Here is a 16,148-nt window from a genome sequence, read left to right on the forward strand (position 1 = left end):
AGATGTACATGGGAGTAATCCCCACTTTGTGGTAGGAGAATGCAGCAGTAGTATTTGCCTTTTTTCTGCTTTTGCTATCAAAATAATTGTTTCTTTCTCTTTTATTACAGCTATCGCTATTGCAACTCTTCCTAAATAAATGCAAAGCATGTTGACATATATTTCTTACTCACTGGGTTTGAAACTCAGCATGAAAATGGTGGAGCTACTGGTGGGAAAATGTGATTTTATGTTGCACTTATTTACTGTGCTTCAAAAAGGAATTGGATGTAAAATAAATCAGATTTCTTGTTGGCCTTTTTGTTTTAAGGAGCCATATCTTTCAGTTTCTCTCCCCGCTGGGTTGAAAAAGCCAGTCAAACTTAGCTCTGGATCTTTCTCAGAGACTTGCCCTCTAACAATCACACAAGCAGTCATGATTTTCCATGTTCAGGTCTTGGACTCCTCTCTCTGTACTTCCTCTTCTGGCTCCAGGCTGTATCATTTTTCCAAAGCTGCATTTATCCTCTGGGGGATGCTCACTTCCTTTGCAAAGGAGCTTATAAATAGCCTTTCAACTCTGTTCCCTTTAAAAACCTGTTTTCACTGTACAGGCAAAACATCGTTTTATTCTGCTGCTGTTTGGTTTCACCTCACGGTATCAGTTTCAAAGGAGACGCTTGGTGAGAGTTTCACCCCAAGGTTGGAGTTTTGTTTGATTTCCTCTCGGGGTAAAATCTTACTCAGCTCAAATATGTAGTTCAACCAAACAGCTTCCTTCAACAACTGGGCTGCAGCTTCGTGATCAGTTCCCAGAACACGTTATAATAGCCAGCTTTGCTTCGCTGTGCTGCAACCTCAAGGTTTGTTGTTGAAGACAGAACATTTACTCTGGCCGTTTATGTGGTAAAGTTACGAGCGTTTTATAGTTCGTCCACCATGTACATATTTCTTTGTTACAAAGTTTCATCATCTAAACCACTATTAGAGCACACATACAGGTCAAGTTAACCCTTTGCTGCAGATATTCCAGCAATGATTAAAAAACAGATTTTTGTTACCCTGTATTCATTTTAAAAAAATGATATTATTTAAAATGCCACACAGTTTATAACATTTTGCATTAAACTAAAGCTTAAATAGAGGCTGAATGAGAGCAAGATTAGTGGAGACCTTTAATGTGTCTGGTTTATCTGGTTTTGAGCTTTTCAGTTTTACTTGAAGAACGTCACGGCATCCACGTACCACATGTCAAACTCGAGGCCTGCAGGCCAATTCGGCCCATAACAGCTATTTTTGTGGCCCACTAGACTCTCAACGGCTTAAAAAATAGAACTTCAAAATAACAGTTGTGTGCTTAAATATTATTTTATCAGTCAAATCAAATCAGCTTATTGTTGCATGTGTCAAACTACATCAAATGCAGAGAAAGCTATAATATTTTTAACAGTTTTTTAATAGGTAGTTTTATCAATACATTTCCACAGACATTCATGATCTTGATATGGCAAAGTAAAAATGACGTTGACTGCTTTATGCTAATAAAATGATTCTGTTGTGATTATTAAACTAAACTCCCTCGCTGACAAGAAGTATTTAATCACCAACCAGGTTTGGTACACATCTTGTCTAGTGATGAGTATATATATATATTAGGACTACGCAAACCCAAAATGAAACCCATCTCAATCTACATCAACATCTGCTACTGCAGTCTAAGAGAAATCTTCTATGTCTGATGCCTTTTAGCGATTGCATTAAATCAATCAACCAGATTTCAAATTAAATTCAAATTCAATTAAAAAATACTTTATTAATCCCAAAGGAAAATTTACTGTTGTTGCAACTCCTTAATTCTTCAGAGTTATTGTAAATCGTCATGGCTTTCGGCAGGAAAGATCTCTTGTAGCAGTCTGTATTCCAGTAAATCTGAAGAAGCCTCCGACTGAAGTTACTCTGCTTTCCCAAGACAGTCTCATGAAGAGGATGATATTATTTGCTGTTCATTCTGAGAATTTTTCTTCCTATAGACCAGTGGTGCCCAAAGTCGGTCCTTGAGGGCCGGCATCCTGCATGTTCTAGTTCTCTCCCTGGTTTAACGCACCGGGATCAAATGATGGCCTTAAATGGCCTAAGAAGAACATTGAAATGCTGAAAAGGTTGTTACTACCACCAGGGAGAGAACTAAAACATGCAGGATGCCGGCCCTCGAGGACCGACTTTGGGCACCCCTACTATAGAAAGTGAGTTTTTCCTCTCCACTGTCGCCACATGCTTGCTCAAGGATTTTGAGTTACTGCAAAAAAAATGTCTTGGATTTATTGGATGGATTACTTTTTACCAGTTCTTTCTAACTGATAGCTGATTGCACTATTTTATAATTTCAACTGAACTGGACTATCAGTTTGATAGAACTCAATTTCTATGTAATGTGTATACCTACCTTGAGATTATATTTATTATGATTAAGAAATATATGACTAAGGGGAATTTAATTATAATTCTTTGACTGTTGGAGGCTCCTAAAACTGCCAGATAACACCATAGCTCCATTTGTTATACTTTCTGATCTACATACAACAACTCCTTACAAATCACATCATTGATATTACATAAATCACATAAGCACATTATTTACAAATCAGGTCTTAATCCTAATTTTGTCAGTGAATGTCTTATTTAACTACATACATTGGAAAAAAAACATTACGTCATTGTTGATATTAAGTTAATATTCAATCCACCTTCAAGCCTCATCTTTGCTTGAAATAATCCAAACTTGTTTTTATGAGTGTTTTTAACAGATCAAGTTTAATAGTTACTTTCCAAAATTAGTCAACAATCCTCAAAACTTCAAAGATGGGAGTGGCACAAATCTCTATCTGTGCAAGCGACGAGGTCTCTGACTAATGTTTGATGAATGCTTACCCCGGTAAGAGTGGGTGTCAATAGTGATCCCATCTGCCTGCACAATAGTCTGATTGTTGGAATGGAGCGCCCTCTTAAATCCTGAACTTTGGACAAACATCCTTAACGTTTATTTAGCACAAAACTGAGTTTAGATTTTCCCACATTTACTGGAAAGGAAGCAAGGGAATCTCAATGTACAGTTGCTTAAAAAAAAACAAAGATTGTCCTTAGAATCTTGTAATACAGTTGAAACCAGAGGTTTACAAACACAGACTAAAACTCCTCTTATTTTAGGTCAACTTAGATTACCAACATTAATTGGTAATGCTAAATGCATTACCAATTAATGCATTTAGCTAATGCCACAATAATGACAGAGAAGATCAGATATAGTTATTGTCTCTTAAATTTTAATTTTACATACAGAATGATTACTTTTTCTTTAAATAACGAGGGAACGTCTCGAGGCACGCCTATGGAAGTATTCGCAAGCCATGTCTTCAACACTTGTTTCACAGAATGGGAAAGTCCAAAGAAATCAGCCTGGGAATCTATTGTGGAGCCACACAGGTCTGGCTCATCCTTGGGAACCATTTCTGGATGCTTGAAGAAGAAGAAGAAGAAGAAGAAGAAGAAGAATTACTTTATTCATCCCAGCAGGGAAATTATTTCGCAGTTACAGCAAGAATTTTTATACACAGATTAACACACACACAACGGGAGCTGCGTCTGCAGGCAGCCAGCTGAGCCGGCACCATTTTTGAAGGAGGACATGCGGCAAAGGTCGTCGGGACCGGGAGTCAAACCCGCGATGTCCACGGGTCTAAGGCCTCCAAATGTGGGGCGTGCTAACCCCCTGCGCCACCACAACACGCCCCAAGATGCCACGTTCATGTGTTAAAACAATTAAATGGAAGTTTAGACTTGATGGAAATGTCCAAACATCATATCACTCAGGAAGGAGACGGGTTCTGTGTCCCAGAGAGGAACGTGTTTTGGTCCAAAATGTGCAAATGAACCCAAACAAGAGCCAAAAACCTGGTGATGATGCTAGCCTAAAGCGCTACAGATACAGAGAAAACACCATAAAAGTTCTGTTTTTAGCTTACATTATTACCATGCAGCTACAAACTGAACGTGTGGAACACTTTTTAGAGATGTTTTAATGTTTTCAGTGACACAGTAACCTAGATGTCTGATACAGTTACTTTAAAACATAGACATTCAGAACCAGACCAGTTTGTCTTGATTGCCTGAAATGTTCTGTTGTCTTTTCACTTGAAATGTTCACATATTTAGAAAAAAACACTTACTTCACTCGTTTTTATGTCTATGAATAGTTTAGTTAAAGAAATTGTGCACCGGATCCAGACATCCTATGTTGGAACGTGTTTGCCAGACTTGCGTAGCTTACTGAATGTTGGGGACTTTTCCCTGTGAAATCCGGATATCAGGGTTTTAAGGAAAGCGCTGAGCAAATATGCTTACATTAATCTGGGTCTTAATCTGTCAAACCAAATGTTTAACTTTGACTTGTCTTTAAAACCGGCATGGAGTACAATAACTAGGAATAAATGGCCCAAAACTGTACAGATATTTTTGTTTTTATTGTTGGGTCTTGCTTTAAGTATTCTGACATGTGGAACAACTTATTTTTTATCTGAACAGTGACCTTATTTTTCCGGTTCTTGTTTTTTTTCCCCCGTCTGTTTGTCTTGACAATGTTCCTTACATTAAACTGCTCATGTTTTTGTTTGGTTGGAAACTCGCGTGGTCTGAGATGATCTTTCCACCTGTGAAACTGTTAACCGCTTTTTGTCGTTGTTGTTGTTTTACGCAGGTGGTGATGAGGAATACATCTACATGAACAAAGTGGTTGTTTCTGGAAAAGACAAAAATGACAAAGGTAAGAGATGTGAAGTGTTTTGTTGCTAAAATGTGACAAGTCACTGGGAAAAATTCAATGTTATTTTTATTTTCATTGAGAAAATGAGCAGGACTTTGCAACATATAAAACGATTGCATTGTAAAGCACAGAAAAATGATAGTTATTTATGCAGACTTGTGAGGAAGTGGTGAAGCCATAAAGTACACACCATTTAAATGTTTCAGATAATCATAACAATCAGTTAATAAATTCAAGAGTAAATACAAGGTAGAGTATTCAAATGAGGATTTTAGTTCTTCAAATAGAACGGTGTGAAAAGGTAAATGTAAACTTATGAAATTAACTGTGATAAAGCAACTTTTTTGGAATGCTGTTATTTATTTGCCACACTTTACTGACCTGTAGATGCAGGAAATCACTTCAGTAAAACCTTTCTGACAACATGAAGTAGGCTTCATCACATTAAACTGACTCATCATGCCCTGAGCTAAAGAAATTACAGAACCGATAAGAAGCAAACTGAAATCTGTCAAGCTGGAGATGTGCACAAGGCATTTGTAAGGCTTTGGTACTACTCCAAACCACAAAGTGCTATTTTCCAAAACACATGAATCACTGGTGAACCTTCTCAGGAATTTCTGGTCTTCCAAAGTTACTTCCAAGTATATCAGCGACTCATCCAGGGGGTCACAAAAGTACCTACAACATCTAAAGTTCTGCTATTGTCATTTGCCTATCTTAAGCTTAATGTTAATGATTCAACGATAAGAAAGCTACTGAGAGTTCAAGAGCCAGACCCATGAGTGACCACAAAAAATTAATTAATAAATAAAACCTCTTAATGATCTCCAAGACTTTTGGGACAATATTCTGTCTGGACGACTTGCTGAAAACTCTAGCAGAAAATTCTGGAGGAGAATCAGTTTGTGACCAAACCACACCAGTAAAATCACTTCTAAAGTGTTCAAAATATTAAATATAAAATAGTAAAGTGTGACATAAAAAAAGTAAAAAAATAAATTTAAAAAGAATTGCCGCAATTTTTCACAGCACTGTTTAAGAAACAGTATTATAGTGTGTCGTTCAGGGTTCACATCACTTATCTTTTTGTTTTTTGACCTTACTTTATCAAATTTATCTTGTTTAATGGTTTACTTTAAAAGGAATGTTTGTGATGAAGCTTTAAAATAAAAGTTGTCACCTAAAGGACTCTTACTTGTATTGTTTGTGTGTTGTTGTTTGGTCTAAACAGTGCACACAAACATAGCATTATCACTTCTCAAGCTTGATTTAGAGTCAAATGAATAACAGAAAAGATAAGCTGCTGCAAGCAGAGGCGCCCCCTCACCCGTCCTCCTCCCACGCACCATTTCCTGTCTGTTTCTTCGAAGTCTCTTCACCATCTGAGACGGACCTGTTTTGTTTGGACGGTGACGAAGAATGTGGTTTGAGAAAGAAGCAGATTTAACACTTATATTCACTAGAAAAGCCACAAGTTTTCTTTTACAGAACTGATGGCACGCTGAGATGTGAGAATAGCGCGTTCATAATCAGCAGACACGTGTTTTGATCTAAAAATCTTCAAATGCCTATGATAAAGGAAGGGGCTAAGCACCTTCTTCTAGGGGCAGTAAGTAATGCAACTTAACTTGGCGTCTTTGAACCTCAACTATTGATGTCAGAGGAGAATGGCAGACTGGTTTAAGATAATAAGATGGCAACTGTATCTCAAACACCCTTTCATTACAACCAAGGAATGCAAAATACCATCTCTAAATTGAACATATGACATGTTGAACCTTGAAGTAGAGAGGCTACAGCAGCAGAACATTATTCCGAGTACCACTCATGTAGACTAATAACTGGAAACTGAGGCTACAATTGACACAGGCTCACTGAACTTAGACAACAAGAAATAGGAAAAACATTTTCTGATCCGATGGACCGGGCAACATTCAGATGCTAGGCTCAAAATTTGTTGTGAAAAACATAAAAGTAAGGATTCATCGTGCTTCGTGTCAAAACTTCAAGCTATTGGTGGCCATTAAATTGTATTTCCGTCATTAATTCAAACACTACAACCCACCTAATTATTGCTGCATGTCAGAATATTCCAAAATCCCTGAGGAATGTGTCCATATTGTTTAATCAACGGCAAAAACAATTAAGACAAAAGAGGATTACAAATTTTTACTCGAAGACGTACCCAATAAAGTGTAAAGTGAATGACTTCCTGTCGATGTGCCAGTCACACTTTGAGATGGCTGTAGCTTCTCATAAATTCCTGCAGTGTTAGAAACTGTAATCATTGAGGCTATTATTTATCAACATCAAACCAAAGTTATTAGTGAAAGTTCTCATTAATATTGAAATTTAATGAACACATTTACTACAATAATTGTCCACTTAAAATAGATTCCACATGGCAAAAATATGCAACTTTAAAAACTACAGCTGAAGGGCATGTTAGATTACTTCTTTTCTAACTTCCTATTTCAGATAGCTGTGCTGCAGTGTTCCTGCTAGCTTTTTCATATATGGAGTGAATGAAGATCAGGTTTTTGCAGTTATTTTATTCTTTTCTTTTCAATAACATTAGTTGCTGCTTATGCTGAGTTGGCGAGGGGTTATATTGCTATGTCCTACAGCCACCAATAGGGGGCGTCTACTTGTAAAGGCATGAATTACTTTATAAATGAAAGAAATAGCTGTAATCAAGCTGTAAAAATAGCATAGCCTCACATATTGTCATCTCAGATGTAGACTGCAACCTTATATTAACTATAAACTATATCATAAAGATATTTACAGCATTAATTTAAGCTCTGGCCATATTCTCTTTTTTTTATAAAGCTTAGAGGTTCAATAGAGTAGCAAGTTGGAAGGGCTAATCACCAGTCGATCTCAGTACTTCTGAACAGTTTTCTGGTAGTGCAATTGATCCGATCATGCAAAATGATTCTACATATGGCTTTTTTATTCTGTATCTGTGATTGAACAAAGAAGGTTCTGTTCTCAAAGGACTCCCAGAAAGCATTAGTTCATAGGAGAGTAGTGAAACATCTGGAGATTGAGTGCTTGATAAAAAGTATACTGAGTCTACATTTGCATAATGCTCAAGTTATTTGATTTCCCACAGGTTTTTAAAATTAAAATAATCAATATAAGCACAAAATTTGAGATTATACGTACTAATCTTTTTTTTTTCTCCCTTCTGTGCATCTGTGTAGCAGATGACCATTTGGACGCCCTTGTCAATGGAAAAGCAGCAAAATTTGTCCCAGTGCCACAGAAGAGCCTTCCTGACCTACCACCACCCAGAACAGTGAGTTATTGCCGGCTGTTCCCGTTCCATCAAAGTAAAGCAAAGAATTAGGAGGTTTTAAATTTAGCAGATAACACTGCCATCCAGAAACTGAATTTAAATCAGAGGGAAGGTTCGGTGAAAATCATGAAATTCTCAGGTTTGAAAAATGAGTTCAGTGACACTTATAGTTCAGTCTTGCAAAAGTTTTACACACTCCTTGAATCGTCTTAACATTAAAACTACAAACTTCCTTATATTTTGTTGCCATTTATTAGGAGTAGAATAACAAAACCAGTGCGTAATTATAAAATGAATAAAAAAGGATTTAAAAAAAAAAAGTATTACAAATAAGTCTTTTGCAATTTGGTGCGTTGTCTTCTGTGTGTGCAAATTCAGAGTTTGATGTTTGTTTCAGTTTATCTTTGCAAAATAGCTCAAACTCAGTCATATGGATACTAACCAGAAAGTTTGTTATTGTATATATATCTACGTATATATAACAACAAATTTTCTGGTTTGTTATGATATATATATATATATATGTATAGAAAGAGAGAGAGAGACACACACAATATAAGAATATAATGGAAACAATGAATTCTCTTGTACATTTGGCAGTTTTGATCAACTGAATTCAATAGTAGAGGAAGATTGTCAGTGAACAGAGTTTCAACTCGTGTCAGATTCTCAGTTAGATTGAGATCTGGACTTTAACTAGGCAATTCCCACACATATGATGTAGTCACCACAATGTTTCAGCTTGGGAAATGCATAGTGACTCATATGCGTTTTGGTTCAGACTGACCATAGTATTTTCTTCCACATGTTGTGTCTTTGATTGTTATTTCTCCATTAAGGCCCAACTGTTGTACTGTATGACTAATAGTTGTCCTGTCAACAAATTCTTACCACTGGCCTTTTAGCTGCTTATTTGATTATTGCTCCCATTAATCAGTCTATCAGTTTAGGTCTATGGTTGGTTTATCCATCAATGAAGTCATCTGGCAATTATCTCAAATACCTTCTGCACTATAGATGTATGTTTTAAATTTGAAAATGAAGTGTAATTTTTCCTCCACTTGAGTTATTCAGTAATTTTTATTGTAACTTTACAAGCAGTAACAACATTCAAGGTCTGTAAATAGTCTTGCAAGGCATTGTAATAATAGACATTACTTTCACTAATATAATGCAAACCTAATATTTGCTTTTATTTAACTGAAACAAGCAAGGAAAAAAAATCCTACACTGTTTACAAGCCCATAAGTCACAGAAACAAGCGACCGCACACTGAAGCAGCAATTGCTCAGGAGTGTGTGAGTGGTAGGCCTTTGTGTTGACCGGGAAATTACTGGTTCCTGAATTGTCCCAGTGTGACTTCAGGAAAATGGCAGAGAATGAGAGGCTTAAAACATCCCATCAACCCCTTTGAACTTTACAGACACAGCGGCTTTTCCTGATCTAAACCACAGAAGCAGCTGTTGCTAATCAGAGCAAAACCTTAGTGTCAGCACATCTTTATGTGTATGTGAGTAAGTAAATGTGTGAAGAGCATTTATCTGTTAAAAATGTCCAGAAGTATTCCAATATTTTTAATCTCTTAGACTTTTAATCATTCTAGCACAGTTGGAGTAACTTCACATCTGTTGTACAGCATCCACAAATCTTTCTGAAATGTCTGGCAAAGCAATTTCTCTTTGTCTCTCATCCACATCCAGTTCTGGTGTAACTGGTCCGGTCTTGGGGAGTCTAAGTAGACAAGTCCATAGTGAACCACTCTTTGGGAATCCCTTCATCTGTCTGTGGGGTTTCCATCCATTTGCCGTGATGGTGTATTCAAGAGTCAACATGTGCTTCACTGTGAACGCAGAGTCCCCTCTTGTCACCGCAGTGAACAGCGCCCCTTTGCTGTTTATGTAATGTCCGGGCATGGCAGTCCACTGACCAGACGTAATGTTGTAGCAGTCCATCAGGCAGCGCAGGAAGTCATCGCAAGGCCCGTTCCTCATCACATACAAATTGTCCCTGTGGGCCACCATACAGTGGCCGTAGCTTTGCGGTCTGATCATGGTGGTGGTGAGACTCCACTTATCTTTTAAAGGCATGTACTCATAAATATCTGTAGTGTCAGGGGGTTTCCAGAAGCAAACAAACATTCGCTGACGAGCAACAGCACAAGCTGCTGATGCTACAGGTCTGGGTGCATGTTGGATAAACGTCCACTCTCCCTTTGCTGCGTCGTACTTCTCTGCTGTGGAAATTACCTGTTTTTGAGCTTCTCCACCAATGGCATATAGACGCCCCTCATGCCCAAGCAGTGTAAAGTCGTATCTTGGTTGCTGTGGGCCTGGAAGAGTTATCCATATCCCTGAATCTGGATTGTAACAGAAGCTTCTGTCCACTGTGTCTTTGCCATAGCCGTAAATTCCTCCAACAATGTACAGCCGATTGTCAAGCACAGCCACCCCAGCCCTGGAGGTACTGCAAAGAGTTGGCAGGTTTGTCAGATGCTTCCACTCCCCTTCCTTTTCATCAAGGAAGCAAACAACCCTGAAACAGTCCTGTAGCAGCTCCATTGATGGCGTATGGGTCCCTATAGCGATATAACTAGCAGGGGAGAGCGTTTGAGAGTATTTGACCAGCTCTTCAGGAATTGTGCTTTCTGCTGCTTCCTTGAGGTCATCAAAAGCATCACAAAGAAAGAGAGAGGCGTTCTGAAACAGTCTGTGCACTCCGAAGACGGAAGCCGCGTGGTAAAGCAAGAGGCAGTTATCCGAGTCTATGATGTCGCAAAGATGCCGAGTCAAAGTGGGAATCTGCAGGAAAGCAGCGCACTCTACGGCTTCAACAAGCTCTTCTGGGTCCCTGATGGGGGGGTTCTCATCCCTGCAGACAGCAAGCGCAATAAGGAAACCTCTTGCATGCACTCCTCCTCTCAGATATAGCTCCTCTTCCTGGCTTTCTTTCATCCCTGAGTGAAATAGAGCTCGGAAATAGTCGCTGTGCCTTACAAGAAACCCACGATTAAGATGGAACCAGCTTTCCTCCACTCTCACTCTCACCCAGTCTGCCTCTGCTTCCTCCAGATCAACAGTTGAATTCTCGGCATTAATATCCTGGCTGATTCCCAGGCTCTCAGGCGCTTCCATGATCGTTCACACCAAGACCTCATCTTTCTAAAACAGGTCCCAAGTAATTATTTGGTGCATGCCCTGAATGTAGATCAGCCATTTTCCCTCTAACACTACATGAGTTTAAGTATGAGCTGAACTGCGTCCTGCCTGCCTGGTCTGAAAATAGATTAGGCTATAGATAGCCACTGTGTCACTTGCAGGCATTGGGCAGGAAGGAGAAACCGTTGACATGTACTGTGAGTTGTGTTGCTGTTTGGAACTACAGTGCCTTGAAAAAGTATTCACACACTTTGAATTTTTTTATGTTTTTCACAAGCTTCACCTGAAGTGTATTGGGATTTTATTGATTTATTTAGAAGGTGGAAAAGTAAGGAAAACTGATTTTTTTTTTTAACAAATTAAAATCTGCCAAGAGTCGTTCATTTGTATTTCACTCAACTCAGTATTTTGTAGAGGCAGTTTTTGCTAAAATTACATATCCAAGTACTTGGTGGCGACGGTGGTAGGAGTTTGTTCTATAATTGGTGGGTTGCTGGTTCGATCCCTGCTCTGTCCGACTCTGACGTTGTGTCCTTGAGCAACATCTGTTGTGTCCTTTGGTAAGTCACTTCACCGCCTTGCCTGCTGGTGGTGGCCAGAGGCGCCGGCATATGGCAGCCGCTATACAATTACAGACCGTATACCATTTGCTCAGTCATATTGTCTGTAAACAGTCATTTTCAAGTCCTGGCACAAGATTCTTGGTCTGATTTAGGTCTGGGCTTTGACTAGAATATTTTAAACATGGATAATCTAAATAATCATACTTCTGATCCAGTGCATGCAAGCCTCTGAGAATTTTCTTCCAGGATTGTCCTGTTTTCAGCTCCATACATCTTCCCAATAATAGGCCTGTCACAATAAATAATAAATCAATTAATCACATGATAAATTTAAAAAAACTCAATAAATTTCATTCACTTGACTTATCGTTTTTCTCTTTTCTCCCTCATTTTACCAAAAACTGAATGATAGAAGTATTCAGTCTAGTGCTTTGGTCTCAACTTCTTTTTGAAAGATAATTTTGTTTACAGAGACTTCCTTATTCATTGTATTTGTTGTTTTCTGTATTTATTTTTGATATTTACAATAGCTTCCAGTTCCAGTGTTTTAATGTTCACTGGAATTTAAAAGTTATAGATCCTCAAGAATGTGTTCTCGCATTATTGTGCCATTATTACTATTATATTACTAGGTCTCAAAACAATATTATCGTTTATCACAATAAGTTAATTTGACAATGACAATAAGGTCATTTATCGTCTAGCAAAATTTGTTATTGTGACAGGCCTACCCATTAATTCTGACCAGCTTCCCTGCCCCTGCTGGATCATCCCCACAGCATGATGTTGCTACCACTATGTTTCATAATGGGTGTTTAGGGTGATGGGCAGTGGCTTCATCTCGTTAGAGCACCTCTTCCACATATTTGCTGTGTCCTGAATCAGGACTTCTTAAGGCTTTTTCTACTTTTTCTTTTGATTGTCCTGGGATTTATTTAGGCGTATCAGTGTAAAGGGGTCATGTCACACTCTCCAAATTTGTATTTCTAAAAAAAAAACAAAAAAACATTAGAAATGTTGTTAAAATGTTGGAAACTGCCCTCCTGTATAATTTCTTTCTGGTCAGTCACATAAAATTCCAAATAAAATACACATAGGTTTGTGGTTGTAGCATGAAAGAAAATAGTGAAAAAGCAATAAACTACTATTTACTTTAACAAAGTGCTGAATTGGTCATAGTTGTGCATCATTTTAAATCTAATTTGTTTTGTTGTTAAGTCTGACCATTGTGGATTTCCTGTAATTATGCATCATTTTTGGTTGGGTGAAAGTAAAAGTTTATCTTTTGCAATTCGGAAAACATCTCTTTTCCCGAGAAGTCAAAACAGGAGATAAATGCAGAACATGCACAGAGTTTTTCTTCACTTTACTGCTCTTGTAGAGCTGAGCTCCACTTTTCTATTTTAATTTTAATAGGAAGTGATGAGAGTGGCAGAAAAGTGTAGGATTTCTGAGAGTTAGTTTTTCCTGATCATTCTTATCACTAAAACTCTGATCTTCTCTGAGTGCCCTACAGGCCCTCAGCTCCTTTGGGTTTCTGTGTTTGCACGTGTTTTTGCTGCGGCAGATTTTTGGCATGGGAACCAGGGATTTTCCATGTTCCTCAGAGTGTTCGTCTTTTGGGCTCTTTTTCCCACTCTCCCCTCAAAGCCCCTCCACCACACCCATCTTCCTCCCCCTCTCTCTCTCTCTTTGTTATTTATGCCCCAACTCCTCGATCCATCCCGTCTCGTCTGTGTTTCTGTGGTGAGGATGTGTGCATGTCTGAGTGTGAGACAGAGACAGAAGTGAAAGCAACAATCTGAAGCGACTGGAGGGACGACAAAAAAAGTAGTTGGCATGTGTCCTTTTTTCTATTTTTTGTGTCTTTTTCAACATTCCAGTTGGCCTTCGCCCACACAACAAGGGGATTTAGTTTTTGTGAAGATGACAGAAATGGAGAGAGAAGAAGGGAAAACAGATAGAGATAACAGTGGGTGGGCGGTGTGGATGGGGGGGGGGTTGCTGCTGCTGCCGCTGCTGCTGCTCTGGAATGCTTGTCGTTTTTTTTGTTTTAATTAATAACAGATGCCTTCACTGCTCTGTGTAATCTGTTTTGCAGTCTCATTAAGGGGATGTTTCTTCAAGTGAGGGCAAAAAGCATTTAGACGCTTAATCTGAAACATGAATTTCTAATTTAGTGCTTAGGTGAGCTGTTTCTGTAAAACTCTGGGTAAGTTTCTGACTAACCTAACCCACCCAAATCCTCTTCTGAAGAACTAGAGTGGGCTTGGACATTCCTGTTATTTGACATTATTTGAAAGAAAGTTCCCTCAGCCAGTTGTTCTAGGGAAAAATATGACCATTTAAATGTTTTTTACTGTTACTTTTATTTACTCCGTTGCCCCTTTAATGAAAAGAAAACGTATATCTCAATCACCGGACAGCTAAGTCACAATAATAGTTTTATTAGGAAAAAAATCCCAATAAAACTAATAAAACTTATTTCTTATCGAGTTCAAGCTTTGCACCATTTACATCACTGGAGGATGACAGAGGACCACCGCCTATTGCTTTTCTGTGGAACATAACTCAAATTAATTTGGGAAATTTGTCTATTTATGTATTTTATCAAAAAACGGAGGATGTTAGTTTCTGTTGCAGTACTGAGACAGTTTTCACTCTGCATATTATCGCATATTAAAGCATATTTGGTATTTGAATTATTAAAACATTATAAGCATTTAGAGAGCGTCTCAGGTGCTTATGGATTTCAGTTGTTCGCAGGCGAATAATGGGTAAATGTGTAAATACTTTATTAACATTGAAAACATGTTATTGAAGGAGACAATAAATGCAATTTCTATAAATTACTGAACAAATTATATAATATAAGAAGGGAAAAATATATTTAATAAAAACATTTTTCAGTTTTTTTTTCTCTATTGATTGTATTTGGCTCAAGTGCAACATCTACACCTGTTAGACTCTTTGGTTTTATTGAGATTAAATTCAACTTCTGGGTGTTTGGTACAATAAAAGCCTTAAAACTTCAGTTTCAACAATGTCAGCTTTAGTTTCTCCTTTAAAGTTTTTCAACCGTCTTTTAATCAACTGGCTGACTGGTTTAACCATAATGAATGCTGCAACATCAGGACTGCCTCAGAAAATGCATGTTTATGTCATCATCTTCCAGCTTGTTAGTTGTTTGTTGCATAATATAAGTTCCTATCGCATGGCGCTTTTAAAGCAAACCCCGAATATGTCTTCCTGGTTTGGCTTTTAGGTGACTTAGTAATTAACATTATTCATTCCTAATTTACCTTTATAATAATTACACCATGAGTTTTATTTAACTGAATTTGAATAATTGTACTTACTTTACTTTATTAAATTAAGTGTAGATTTATTTTTTATCTGTTTTAATTTAGTTAGTAGTGTTAATTATTTTAGTTTTTGTTTGTATTTTTCTTATTTTGTGTGTGCAAAAATCTGCTTCTTTATGTCTCAATATCAATATTATCTGACCCTTAATGTGAATGAAACTTGCACTGTAAACAAAGACAGATTCATTGATCAGCTGCCACACCAAATCAGTTTTATTTTAAAGTTTCCGGTTCCACCTTTAAAACTGATGAATAACCAAGATGCGTACATTTTCTCTTAACTCACGATCTCATTCTGTCTCAAACAATAGATGTGACCTAAAACTACCAGAAAACCAAACCTGATGGTGACGGCTATATTTGCTGATGTTTGCGTTCTGATCCATTAAAGAACAATCTAACATAAAACTGCTGTTCTCTTCTTTTTGCTGTGATGAAAACATTTTTCGTGCCACGCCCGCCTTTGGTGGATCCTTTCCTGCACGTTCTGGCATGCGGGGTATTAAGCCGAGTCGTCGTCACTGACTGCGCGCAGACCGTGACATGACGCCACATATTATGACAGCTTGCTGCATCTGCTGTGTATTACTGGAAATGTGTGAGATGGTTGACCTGATATTGTGGGAACAGCTCATAAACAGGGACCTCTCTGATTAAAGGGAGTGACATGACGGCTCTCTGACACTCCACATTAGAAATAATGATTTTTATGATTTTTATTTATAGAGACAAATATGGTTTGTTTTAAGTATGTGGCTCAATTAAAAAAAATCTAAATTTTTACAGATTGGTTATACAGCGACCTCAACACTTTTTGCATCCCTGTTAAATATGTGTAAAAAGCCATAAAATGCATAAAACAAAACAAAATCACCAGTATCACATTTATTAAAGCCTTCAACAATTCTTATTACATGAAAGTAAGGCAATAATATTTTAATTTATCCTTTTTTTAAGTTAATC

At 37.7% G+C, this 16,148-nt stretch overlaps 2 protein-coding genes across 10 annotated transcripts in view; one reads left to right on the forward strand and one right to left on the reverse strand.

Annotated features, from left to right (window-relative positions):
• Positions 1–16,148, forward strand: part of afap1l2 (actin filament associated protein 1-like 2) — a 57,524-nt gene that overhangs the window by 19,408 nt on the left and 21,968 nt on the right. For 5 of the 9 annotated variants that reach the window (XM_028029619.1, XM_028029624.1, XM_028029620.1 and 2 more), the window contains exons 3-4: positions 4,730–4,795; positions 8,008–8,102. In XM_028029619.1, the coding sequence (XP_027885420.1) occupies positions 4,730–4,795; positions 8,008–8,102 (161 nt within the window). The remainder of the gene's footprint in view (positions 1–4,729; positions 4,796–8,007; positions 8,103–16,148) is intronic. The other 4 variants (XM_028029621.1, XM_028029625.1, XM_028029622.1 and 1 more) reach the window with 1 other exon arrangement.
• Positions 9,164–12,189, reverse strand: LOC114152017 (kelch repeat and BTB domain-containing protein 13). The gene has a single exon (XM_028029630.1). The coding sequence runs from the start codon at positions 11,231–11,233 to the stop codon at positions 9,722–9,724; it is 1,512 nt and encodes a 503-aa protein (XP_027885431.1). The 5' UTR covers positions 11,234–12,189; the 3' UTR covers positions 9,164–9,721.

The sequence above is a fragment of the Xiphophorus couchianus genome, chromosome 10 (assembly GCF_001444195.1).
Source record: "Xiphophorus couchianus chromosome 10, X_couchianus-1.0, whole genome shotgun sequence".
Lineage (NCBI taxonomy): Eukaryota > Metazoa > Chordata > Actinopteri > Cyprinodontiformes > Poeciliidae > Xiphophorus > Xiphophorus couchianus.

Bases quoted from the DNA above. Each gene is read 5' to 3' on its own strand.
- LOC114152017 (XM_028029630.1), bottom strand. From the start codon at position 11,233: ATGGAAGCGCCTGAGAGCCTGGGAATCAGCCAGGATATTAATGCCGAG.